The sequence below is a fragment of the Dipodomys ordii genome, unplaced genomic scaffold, assembly GCF_000151885.1.
Source record: "Dipodomys ordii isolate 6190 unplaced genomic scaffold, Dord_2.0 Scaffold44, whole genome shotgun sequence".
Classification (NCBI taxonomy): Eukaryota; Metazoa; Chordata; class Mammalia; order Rodentia; family Heteromyidae; genus Dipodomys; species Dipodomys ordii.
In genome coordinates, this window is record NW_012267260.1 from 8,320,592 (window position 1) to 8,333,291 (window position 12,700).

Sequence of the window (12,700 nt, forward strand, 5' to 3'; positions counted from 1 at the left end):
TCCCTCAGCTCTTCAGCTCAAGGCAAGGGCTCTACCACTTGAGCTATAGCGCCACTTCCGGTTTTCTAGTGGTTTATTGGAGATAGGAGTTTCATGGACTTTCCTGCCTGGGCTGGCTTTGAACTGCGATCCTCAGATCTCAGCCTCCTGAGTAGCTAGGATTACAGGCGTGAGCCACTAGCGCCCGGCTTCTTTTTTTCTTTTTTGTCTGTCCTGCGTTTTGAACTCTGGGCCTGGGTGCTGCCCCTGAGCTCTTAAGCTCAAAGTGAGCATTCTACCACTTGAGCCACAGCGACACTTTCAGTTTTCTGGTGGTTAATTGGAGATAGGAGTCTCATGGATTTTTCTGCCAGAGCTGGCTTTGAACCGCAATCCTCAGATCTCAGCTAGGATTACAGGCATAAGCCACTGACACCTGGCTCACTTCTGGCTTTTGCTGAGTCTTTTATTGGTGATAAGAGTCTCACAGACTTTTCTGCCCAGGCTGGCTTTGAACAGTGATCCTGAGATCTCAGCCTCCTGAGTAGCTAGGATTACAGACATAAACCATCAGTGCCCAACTTTAAATGGCCTTTTTCTTTTCTTTCTTTTTTTTTGGTCAGTTGTGGGGCTTGAACTCTGGGCCTGGGCGCTGTCCCTCAGCTCTTCAGCTCAAGGCGAGCGCTCTACCACTTGAGCTACAGCACCACTTCCTGTTTTCTGGTGGTTTATCAGAGATAGGAGTCTCAGTGTTTCCTGCCAGGGCTGGCTTTGAACCACGATCCTCAGATATCAGCCTCTGAGTAGCTAGGATTACAGGCGTGAGCCACCAGCACCCGCCTTAAACGGCTTTTTTCTAACAGCTATTTCTTGTGTTGAAACTGAACCACTTAACATGTATTCAGAGACAGCTATAGGAAAAGGGATAGGGGAGAAAGAGAACTGTTAAAAGTTAGATGTTCTCTGGATTAGCAGAGAACTAAAATGGGACATTTGCAAAGTCTACAAACCAAACTGTGGTAATCCTGACACTTTCTCTTCCCATCCTGAGAATATCAGCAGTACATACCCACTGCCATAGATGATCACCTTACTGTGAGACTCACAAGTCATCAATATCTGCCTATCTGTATCCAATTAGGTTTCTTCTGTTAAATGAGCTTTTTTTTTTTTTTTTTTTTTGCCAGCCCTGGGGCTTGAACTCAGGGCCTGGCACTGTCCCTGAGCTTCTCTTGCTCAAGGCTAGAACTCTATCACTTGAGCCACAGCACTCCTTCCAGACTTTTTTGTGTATGTGTTACTGAGGAATTGATCCCAGGGCTTCATGTATGCTAAGCAAGCACTCTACCAGTAAACCATATTCCCAGCCCAAACGAGCTATTTTTAAATAGCTACCCAAGGACCAATAAATATTTAGAGAAAGCATCAAGGAAAGGAAGAAACAAACAGAAAGAAAAATTTGGGACTAGGTGTCGAGCTCAGCGGTATAGCAGGACCCTAGGATTAATCTTCAGCATGAAAGTAAACACCTGACCACCACCACCAACAAAAATCCCACACAAAAGTTAATATTCAAGTATCCTTTCTGAGGAGCCTGTTGAAGGATGTATGTGAGCAAAAGAGGGAAAATGACTGAAGAAAATCTCAAGGTGACAGCAATGTAGTGTCCTGGCTGGTACAGGAAGGCAGAAGCTGTGTGTGGGTGGGAGGACTTCAGGAGAGAAAGATCATCTAACTGGCACAAGCGCTTGAATTAGGCATCCAACAGGCCTACAACACTATTCAGGGGAATAATAAATTTGAAATACACACACAGAAAACCAAAAACAGAGTATTTTCAACTCTGTTTTAGTGATGACCAGTTGTTACAAAGGAATGCTTGATTAGGATCCCAATACCACTGCTTATTAGCTTTGTGATTTTGAGCAAATAGCTTCACCCCTATGTACTTCATTTCCTTCTGCTTTTGGGTATTGGTAACTAAGACTGGTTAGTCCATAAACGTAAAGGTGTAAATCAGAAGGAAATATAGGACTTGGTGGGGGAAGCCGGACTGTGGCTTTAAGTGTCTTGAGGTGGCCATGAGCAGATCAGGGGAGTGCAGCTGACTGGCTATACAGGAGGGAGATTCAAACTGTCATGTGATTCTTTTATTACCTAATGCTTAAGCTTCAGAATTCAACATCAGTATTTTGCTACACTTTGGTTTCTAGCTTGCCAAATTATTTTCTTATAATCACTGACTTAATTTTTCATTTTGAATGGGCCAAATTTAAAAGGAATGAAATAGGTAGCTCATGCCTGTAATCTTAACTATTTAGGAGGCTGAGATCTGAGGATCATGGTTCAAAGCCAGCCCAGGTAGGGAAGTCTGTGAGACTCTTATCTCCAGTTAACCACTAGAAAACCAGAAGTGGTGCTGTGGCTCAAGTGGTAGAGGGCTAGCCTTGAGCTGAAGAGCTGAGGGACAGTGCACAGGCCCAGAGTTCAAGTCCCAGGATAGAGAGAGAGAGAAAAAAAAATGAAATGATATACTCACTTAGGGTGAAAACTGGGCCTGAATCCTTCTGGAAGCTGTAATTCATGCATGTTTTCTGAATTTTCTGAAGAGGCAGTATCTATAAAACCAAGCATTTGTATATTTTTTCTATAGTATATGGTATTATACATTATTTCTATATATTTTAGCCATGCAGGAAATAAGTATATTTGAGAAAACTTGCCAGTTATAAAAACAGGCATAATATACTGTTCCCAATAAAGCATAACAAATACTGGTGTTTGGCTGATTGAAGTTCCTTCTCACAGTCTAACCACCACACCAAGAGCACGGTATTTTGTTTCTGCTCATAGTGATTTCCCACCGGTCATCAGGGCAGTGTGTGGCAGATGAGACATGGGAGGTTTTTCTTTTTTTGGTTGGTCATGAGGCTTTAACTCTAGACCTGGGCACTGTCCCTCAGCTCTTCTATTCAAGGCTAGTGCTCTACCACTTGAGCTACAGAGCCACTTCTGACTTGGGGAGTTTTTGGCGCTGCTTACGATTAAATGACTCAGACACTGAAAACTAAAGCTCACTTAGCACTCAGTCACCTTCACATTTCCCTTTCTCTAGCACTTCAGCAAAATGGAAAAGCATTTATTATAAACTTTTCTTGCACTTATATGTTTTCCTTCTTTTTTTCTGCCAGTCCCTGGGCTTGAACTCAGGCCTGAGCACTGTCCCTGCTCAAGGTTAGGGGCTCTACTACTTGAGCCATAGCGCCACTTCTGGCTTTTTCTGTTTATGTGGTACTGAGGAATCAACCCAGGGCTTTATGCATACTAGGCAAGTACTCTACCACTAAGCCACATTCCCAGACCTTATATGTTTTCTAAGAATAAAGATTAATATTCTAAGAATAAAAATTAATTAATTATTAATAAAGATTAATAAGGATTACAGGTGGCTCACACCTGTAATCCTAGCTACTCAGGAGGCTGAGATCTGAAGTGTGTGGTTTGAAGCCAGGCCAGGCAGAAAAGTCCCCATGAGTCTCTGATCTCCAATTAAACCACTCAAAAACTAGAAGTGGCACTGTGACTCAAGTGTTAGAGCACTAGCCTTGAGTACAAACAGGCTCAGGGACAGCACCCAGGCCAAGTTCAAGCCCCACAACCAGACAAAAAGAAAAAAAAACAATAAAAAACAACTAGAAAGATGATTTAATGCATAAGAGACAGATTTATTTTATTTTACTTTTTAAAAATTTTTTTGGGTCCAGTCGTGGGGCCTGAACTCAGGGCCTGGGCGCTGTCCCTCAGCTCTTCAGCTCAGGGCTAGCGTTCTACCACTTGAGCCACAGCACCGCTTCCAGCTTTTTCTGCTTATGTGTTGCTAAGGAATCGAACCCAGGGCCTCATGCATGCAAGGCAAGCAATCTACCACTGAGCCACCTTCCCAGCCCCTATTTCTTCATTCTTATTCTAAAGATATATCCTACTCTCAGTAGGCTCAATGCCTCTATTCCTAGCTATTCAAAAGGCTGAGATTTGATCTGTGGATCACAGTACAAAGACAGCTCAGAGAGGAAAGTCTTCTCCAATCAATCTCCAGAAAATGGGAATTGGAGCTGTGGTTCAAAGTGGTAGAGTGCTGGCCTGGGGCAAAAGAGCTCAGGACAACACCCAAATCCTAAATTCAAGCCCCATAATCAACCAAAAAATAAGTCTGAGACTGATCGATCACAGTTTGAAGTCAGTCCAGACAGGAAAGTCCATGAGATTCTTTTTTTTGGGTCATCGTGGGGCTTGAACTCTGGGCCTGGGTGCTGTCCCTGAGCTTTTCAGCTCAAGACTAGTGCTTTACTACTTTGACCACAGCACCACTTCTGGCTTTCTGGTGGTTTATTGAAGAGTCTCATGGATTTCCCTGCCTAGGCTGGCTTTGAACCACAATCCTCAAATCTTATTAGCCTTCTGAATAGCTACGATTACAGATATTAGCCAATGTGCCTGGCTTCCATGACATTCTTATCTTCAATTTTTATCTTCAACAAAAAGCCAGAAGTAGAGTTGTAGCTCAGATGGTAAGAGCATCCGATTTGAGTGAAAAGCTAAAGGACAGCATCCAGACTCCAAGTTCAGGCCCCAGTACTGGTACATACACACAAAAATTTTAAGAAAACAGTTTTGAGTTTTTCTGCATCTTTTTAAGTGCTTAATAAACAGTTCTGTATGAAAGAGAGGTATAGTGTCTTCTAGAAATCTATGTAGAAAAACTGAACCACAAACACTACTTCAACATCTTTACAGAATATGTGTTTTACTCTGGAAAGAACGAACTCTCTATTACAAAAATGACTTCAGATCTGTATGTTTAAAAGAAGCAAAACCTACCAGAACCCATATAGAACCTACCAGTCTGCAAGGCAAAGGACCAAATAATGGCTTATCTTCATCACTCAAAATTCTTTCTGTGGGTTAAAAATGATTAATATAGTCAATTTTATGTTGTATTTATTACTATTTTCTAAAAAGTTTAAAAATCTGCATAAAGTACAATATTGTCAGATTTGATAATCCTTAAAATCATTTCATAACAATTATCTTTGAATGAGAAGTAAAAATGAACAGATTCCTCAACTAGTAAATATTTGTAGCAACCACCTCCATGAGTTTTCTATTGCTGTATTTAGTTTATAAGCTGCCAGACTAATATTCTGTCTACACGTGACATTTCCTGCCATTAAGCCCTTTTATTATTTCTTTATATTTTTTGTCCACTTTAAACAGTTAAAACAGGATTCTAGCCGGGCGATGTGGCTTACACCCATAATCCTAGCTACCCAGGAAGCTAAGATAGAAAGGATCGCAGTTTGTAGCTGGCCGAGGCAAAATCAACCATACAAAAACCTGTAGTGGTGCTATGACTTAAAGTGGTAGAGCACTGACCTTGAGCAAAAAAAGCTTAGGAACAGTGTCCAGGCCCTGAGTTCAAGCCCCATAGCTGACAATCCCTCTTCCCCCCAACCAAACCCAGGATTCTAAATATGTGAAGAGGTACAATGTCAGAGTCAATCTCTCACCTATGCTCTGGATAGTGTAGGCACAACTACCCCAACATGTAATGGGCACACGGGGGTCACTCTCATTGGGATGAACTTTCAGTCCCACCTTATAAGTAGCAGTTCCAAATGTTGTTAGCATTTCTTTTATGCTCTCAGAATAAGGGTTCCTGCAACAAATATGTATAGGATTAGTTCAAAACAATGTGTAATAAAATGGCTTTCTTTTTTTTGGTCTTGGGGCTTGAACTTAGGGCCTGGGCATTGTCTCGAGCCTCTTTGTGCTAGGGTTAGCACTCTACCACTTGAGCCATAGCTCCACTTCTGGCTTTTTTTCTTTTTCTTTTCTTTTTTTTTTTTTGGTTGTGGGGCTTGAACTCTGGGCCTGAGCGCTGTCCCTCAGCTCTTCAGCTCAAGGCAAGGGCTCTACCACTTGAGCTATAGCGCCACTTCCGGTTTTCTAGTGGTTTATTGGAGATAGGAGTTTCATGGACTTTCCTGCCTGGGCTGGCTTTGAACTGCGATCCTCAGATCTCAGCCTCCTGAGTAGCTAGGATTACAGGCGTGAGCCACTAGCGCCCGGCTTCTTTTTTTCTTTTTTGTCTGTCCTGCGTTTTGAACTCTGGGCCTGGGTGCTGCCCCTGAGCTCTTAAGCTCAAAGTGAGCATTCTACCACTTGAGCCACAGCGACACTTTCAGTTTTCTGGTGGTTAATTGGAGATAGGAGTCTCATGGATTTTTCTGCCAGAGCTGGCTTTGAACCGCAATCCTCAGATCTCAGCTAGGATTACAGGCATAAGCCACTGACACCTGGCTCACTTCTGGCTTTTGCTGAGTCTTTTATTGGTGATAAGAGTCTCACAGACTTTTCTGCCCAGGCTGGCTTTGAACAGTGATCCTGAGATCTCAGCCTCCTGAGTAGCTAGGATTACAGACATAAACCATCAGTGCCCAACTTTAAATGGCCTTTTTCTTTTCTTTCTTTTTTTTTGGTCAGTTGTGGGGCTTGAACTCTGGGCCTGGGCGCTGTCCCTCAGCTCTTCAGCTCAAGGCGAGCGCTCTACCACTTGAGCTACAGCACCACTTCCTGTTTTCTGGTGGTTTATCAGAGATAGGAGTCTCAGTGTTTCCTGCCAGGGCTGGCTTTGAACCACGATCCTCAGATATCAGCCTCTGAGTAGCTAGGATTACAGGCGTGAGCCACCAGCACCCGCCTTAAACGGCTTTTTTCTAACAGCTATTTCTTGTGTTGAAACTGAACCACTTAACATGTATTCAGAGACAGCTATAGGAAAAGGGATAGGGGAGAAAGAGAACTGTTAAAAGTTAGATGTTCTCTGGATTAGCAGAGAACTAAAATGGGACATTTGCAAAGTCTACAAACCAAACTGTGGTAATCCTGACACTTTCTCTTCCCATCCTGAGAATATCAGCAGTACATACCCACTGCCATAGATGATCACCTTACTGTGAGACTCACAAGTCATCAATATCTGCCTATCTGTATCCAATTAGGTTTCTTCTGTTAAATGAGCTTTTTTTTTTTTTTTTTTTTTGCCAGCCCTGGGGCTTGAACTCAGGGCCTGGCACTGTCCCTGAGCTTCTCTTGCTCAAGGCTAGAACTCTATCACTTGAGCCACAGCACTCCTTCCAGACTTTTTTGTGTATGTGTTACTGAGGAATTGATCCCAGGGCTTCATGTATGCTAAGCAAGCACTCTACCAGTAAACCATATTCCCAGCCCAAACGAGCTATTTTTAAATAGCTACCCAAGGACCAATAAATATTTAGAGAAAGCATCAAGGAAAGGAAGAAACAAACAGAAAGAAAAATTTGGGACTAGGTGTCGAGCTCAGCGGTATAGCAGGACCCTAGGATTAATCTTCAGCATGAAAGTAAACACCTGACCACCACCACCAACAAAAATCCCACACAAAAGTTAATATTCAAGTATCCTTTCTGAGGAGCCTGTTGAAGGATGTATGTGAGCAAAAGAGGGAAAATGACTGAAGAAAATCTCAAGGTGACAGCAATGTAGTGTCCTGGCTGGTACAGGAAGGCAGAAGCTGTGTGTGGGTGGGAGGACTTCAGGAGAGAAAGATCATCTAACTGGCACAAGCGCTTGAATTAGGCATCCAACAGGCCTACAACACTATTCAGGGGAATAATAAATTTGAAATACACACACAGAAAACCAAAAACAGAGTATTTTCAACTCTGTTTTAGTGATGACCAGTTGTTACAAAGGAATGCTTGATTAGGATCCCAATACCACTGCTTATTAGCTTTGTGATTTTGAGCAAATAGCTTCACCCCTATGTACTTCATTTCCTTCTGCTTTTGGGTATTGGTAACTAAGACTGGTTAGTCCATAAACGTAAAGGTGTAAATCAGAAGGAAATATAGGACTTGGTGGGGGAAGCCGGACTGTGGCTTTAAGTGTCTTGAGGTGGCCATGAGCAGATCAGGGGAGTGCAGCTGACTGGCTATACAGGAGGGAGATTCAAACTGTCATGTGATTCTTTTATTACCTAATGCTTAAGCTTCAGAATTCAACATCAGTATTTTGCTACACTTTGGTTTCTAGCTTGCCAAATTATTTTCTTATAATCACTGACTTAATTTTTCATTTTGAATGGGCCAAATTTAAAAGGAATGAAATAGGTAGCTCATGCCTGTAATCTTAACTATTTAGGAGGCTGAGATCTGAGGATCATGGTTCAAAGCCAGCCCAGGTAGGGAAGTCTGTGAGACTCTTATCTCCAGTTAACCACTAGAAAACCAGAAGTGGTGCTGTGGCTCAAGTGGTAGAGGGCTAGCCTTGAGCTGAAGAGCTGAGGGACAGTGCACAGGCCCAGAGTTCAAGTCCCAGGATAGAGAGAGAGAGAAAAAAAAATGAAATGATATACTCACTTAGGGTGAAAACTGGGCCTGAATCCTTCTGGAAGCTGTAATTCATGCATGTTTTCTGAATTTTCTGAAGAGGCAGTATCTATAAAACCAAGCATTTGTATATTTTTTCTATAGTATATGGTATTATACATTATTTCTATATATTTTAGCCATGCAGGAAATAAGTATATTTGAGAAAACTTGCCAGTTATAAAAACAGGCATAATATACTGTTCCCAATAAAGCATAACAAATACTGGTGTTTGGCTGATTGAAGTTCCTTCTCACAGTCTAACCACCACACCAAGAGCACGGTATTTTGTTTCTGCTCATAGTGATTTCCCACCGGTCATCAGGGCAGTGTGTGGCAGATGAGACATGGGAGGTTTTTCTTTTTTTGGTTGGTCATGAGGCTTTAACTCTAGACCTGGGCACTGTCCCTCAGCTCTTCTATTCAAGGCTAGTGCTCTACCACTTGAGCTACAGAGCCACTTCTGACTTGGGGAGTTTTTGGCGCTGCTTACGATTAAATGACTCAGACACTGAAAACTAAAGCTCACTTAGCACTCAGTCACCTTCACATTTCCCTTTCTCTAGCACTTCAGCAAAATGGAAAAGCATTTATTATAAACTTTTCTTGCACTTATATGTTTTCCTTCTTTTTTTCTGCCAGTCCCTGGGCTTGAACTCAGGCCTGAGCACTGTCCCTGCTCAAGGTTAGGGGCTCTACTACTTGAGCCATAGCGCCACTTCTGGCTTTTTCTGTTTATGTGGTACTGAGGAATCAACCCAGGGCTTTATGCATACTAGGCAAGTACTCTACCACTAAGCCACATTCCCAGACCTTATATGTTTTCTAAGAATAAAGATTAATATTCTAAGAATAAAAATTAATTAATTATTAATAAAGATTAATAAGGATTACAGGTGGCTCACACCTGTAATCCTAGCTACTCAGGAGGCTGAGATCTGAAGTGTGTGGTTTGAAGCCAGGCCAGGCAGAAAAGTCCCCATGAGTCTCTGATCTCCAATTAAACCACTCAAAAACTAGAAGTGGCACTGTGACTCAAGTGTTAGAGCACTAGCCTTGAGTACAAACAGGCTCAGGGACAGCACCCAGGCCAAGTTCAAGCCCCACAACCAGACAAAAAGAAAAAAAAACAATAAAAAACAACTAGAAAGATGATTTAATGCATAAGAGACAGATTTATTTTATTTTACTTTTTAAAAATTTTTTTGGGTCCAGTCGTGGGGCCTGAACTCAGGGCCTGGGCGCTGTCCCTCAGCTCTTCAGCTCAGGGCTAGCGTTCTACCACTTGAGCCACAGCGCCACTTCCGGCTTTTCCTTTTTGCTTATGTGGTGCTGAGGAATCGAACCCAGGGCCTCAGGCATGCAAGGCAAACGCTCTACCACTGAGCCACCTTCCCAGCCCATGAGACAGATTTATTTTAAAAAGATAAAATATCATAGCTCCCCAGGAGGCTCAGATCTGAAGATTGTGGGTCAAAGCTAGCTCCGAGCAGTAAAGTCTGGATGACTATTATTTCTAATTAAGCAGTAAAAACTCAGAAGTAGAACTGTAGTTCAAGTGGTAAAGCACCAATCTTGAGTGAAAAAGCTAAGGGACAGTACCTAGGCACTGCTCCAGTACTGCTTTAAAAAAAAAAAGGACAAAAGAAAATTACAATGAATCGGGGGCTGAGCAGGAAGCTCAGTGGTAGAGTGCTTGCTTTGCATGTATGAGGTCCTGGGTTCAATTCCTTAGCACCACATAAGCAGGAAAAAGCCAGAAGTGACGGTGTGGCTTGAGAGTGCTCACCTTGAGCTGACAAGCTGAGGGACAGTGCCCAGGCCCACAGTTCAGGCCCCACGACTGACAAAAAAAAAAAAATGAATAAAAAAAAATTTTTTTTGAGGCAGGATCTCACTATACATTCTATATACCCCAGACTGAACTCAAAGATCCGCCTGCTTTAATCTCCTGACTACTAAGATTAAAGGCAATACCTACTACCTACCTCTGGCTTAAACAAAAGACTTTAATGCAAGGTTTGTAATACTTTAAAAACAAATTTATTCTGGATCTTGTTTTCGGAAGATCTCAGGCTTTAGGGGACAAAAAAAAAAACAGGATACCAGAACTTACTAGGTGCACTTTCTTCTTTTCTAAGAGCCTGTAACGCGTTTATCTGCTGAGATACTGTTCTAATCCATTGAGCCAGATTTGGTTGATGTGAAAAATTTAACCTCCTAGAAAAGATTACAGAGAATACTTAGCACTTTACTATTGTTGCTTAGTTTAAGATAGAAAAGAGTTCTTAAATTATCATGAGTATAATATTTTAGACATCTCAAAGACTTGAGAACAGGTCAGAGGGAAAGTTACTGAAAAAAACCAAACTAAACAAACAACTGAAACAGAACGTGTGTTAGAGATATACACTGGGGTAGAACACTTGATTGAAAAGCATGAGAGTGAAGGTTCAATCACCAGCAGTGGGGGAAGGGCAATCCAGAACAGATATGAAAAATGGCTTTAAAATTTTTTTTAAATTTTTTTAAACTTTTTTGCCAGTCCTGGGACTTGAACTCAGGGCCTGGGCACTGTCCTTGAGTTCTTCAGCTCAAGTCTAGCACTTTACCTCTTGAGCCATAGCACTACCTTCAGCTCTTTGTTTATGTGGTACTGAGGTATCAAACCCATGCATGCTAGGCAAGCACTCTACCACTAAGCCACATTTCCAGCCCCTGGCATTTCTTTCAGTATTGGAATCTACTACAATTTTTTAAATATCACATTTACTACCACATCCAAGATTTATTAACTGCTTATTTGATAAGCTCTTTTATTTTATTTTTTGTCGGTGGTAGGGCTTGAACTCTGGGCTTGGGTGCTGTCCCTGCGCTCTTCAGCTTGAACTACAGCACCACTTCCAGTTTTCTGGTGTTTTATTGGAGATAAGAGTCTCATGGTCTTTCCTGCCTGGGCTGGCTTTAAACCATGATCCTCAGATCTCAGCCTCCTAAGTAGCTAGGATTACAGGTGTGAGCCACTGGCACCTGGTTTGATAAGCTCTTAATAAATGCTTTACTGTAAATGTTTAGTATAATCCTATGTATTATTGTCCCTATTTTGCAGACGGGGAAACTGAAATTTAGAGCTTAAGGTCATAAGAGGCAAACTTGGCCTTCAAACTCAGTTCTGTCAGATTCCAAAGACTGTTATTTTTATAACTCCTCATTTAGGACTATGCAATAATGCCTCTTAAGAGTAAGACAAAACATACTTAAACTACCAAGTCACAGGTGAAATTCAACCAAAGATCATTTCTCCTTACTTGCTTAATCCTTAATCTAAGAATGATTGGTTTCTTAGTTCAAATTCATTTTATAAAATAGGATTAGGAGCATGAATTTACATCACAATCTAGTCATTCCCTCCCCGACTCCCCCCCCACTCTCCCCCCTCCAACCATCTTGGAGCATGAACTCAGGGTGTGGGCACTGTCCCTGAGCTTTTCTGTTCTCTAATCCTCTCCACTTCTAGCTTTTTTGCTGGTTAATCGGAGATAAATTATCATGGACTTTTCTGCCTGGGATGGCTTCCAACCATCCTCAGATCTCAGCCTACTGAGTACCTGGGATTATAGGTGTAGCCACTAGTGCCTGGCTTAGTAATATTTTAAGAATACTTGGTGATGGGTGCCAGTGGTTCATGCCTGTAATCCTAGCTACTTAGGAGGCTGAGTTCTGAGGATCACAGTTCAAAGCCAACCCGGGCAGGAAAGGCCATGAGACTGTTATCTTGAATAAACCACCAGAAAACCGGAAGTGGCACTGTGCTTAAGTGGTAGAGTCCTCGTCTTGAGCTGAAATGCTGAGGAACAATGCTTAGGCCCAGAGTTCAAGCCCCATAACTGACAAAAGAAAAAAAAAGAGAAAAACAATACTTTGTAAGTAACAGACTTCTAAAACATAATAGAAAACATGAGTTTGGTATGGACTGAATCCAAGAAACTGCACAGAAATCAAGGATTAAAATTTCAATTAGGGGCTGGGATGGTGGCTCAGTGGTAGAGCACTTGCCTTGCATGCCTGAGGCCCTGGGTTCGATTCCTCAGCACCACATAAGTAAAAAAAAAACAGCCGGAAGTGGTGCTGTGGCTCAAGTGGTAGAGCACTAGCCTTGAGCTGAAGAGCTGAGGGACAGGGCCCAGGCCCAGAGTTCAGGCCCCACAACCAGACCCCCCAAAAAAACAAAAACAACAAAAAAGATTTCAAT

At 42.2% G+C, this 12,700-nt stretch overlaps 1 protein-coding gene across 1 annotated transcript in view; it reads right to left on the bottom strand.

Moving 5' to 3' along the window:
• Positions 1-12,700, bottom strand: part of Ubr2 (ubiquitin protein ligase E3 component n-recognin 2) — a 102,241-nt gene that overhangs the window by 22,544 nt on the left and 66,997 nt on the right. The window contains exons 33-36 of the mRNA XM_013019099.1: positions 10,565-10,668; positions 8,439-8,517; positions 5,547-5,695; positions 4,879-4,934 (exon numbers count right to left, since the gene is read on the bottom strand). Of these exons, the coding sequence (XP_012874553.1) occupies positions 4,879-4,934; positions 5,547-5,695; positions 8,439-8,517; positions 10,565-10,668 (388 nt within the window). The remainder of the gene's footprint in view (positions 1-4,878; positions 4,935-5,546; positions 5,696-8,438; positions 8,518-10,564; positions 10,669-12,700) is intronic.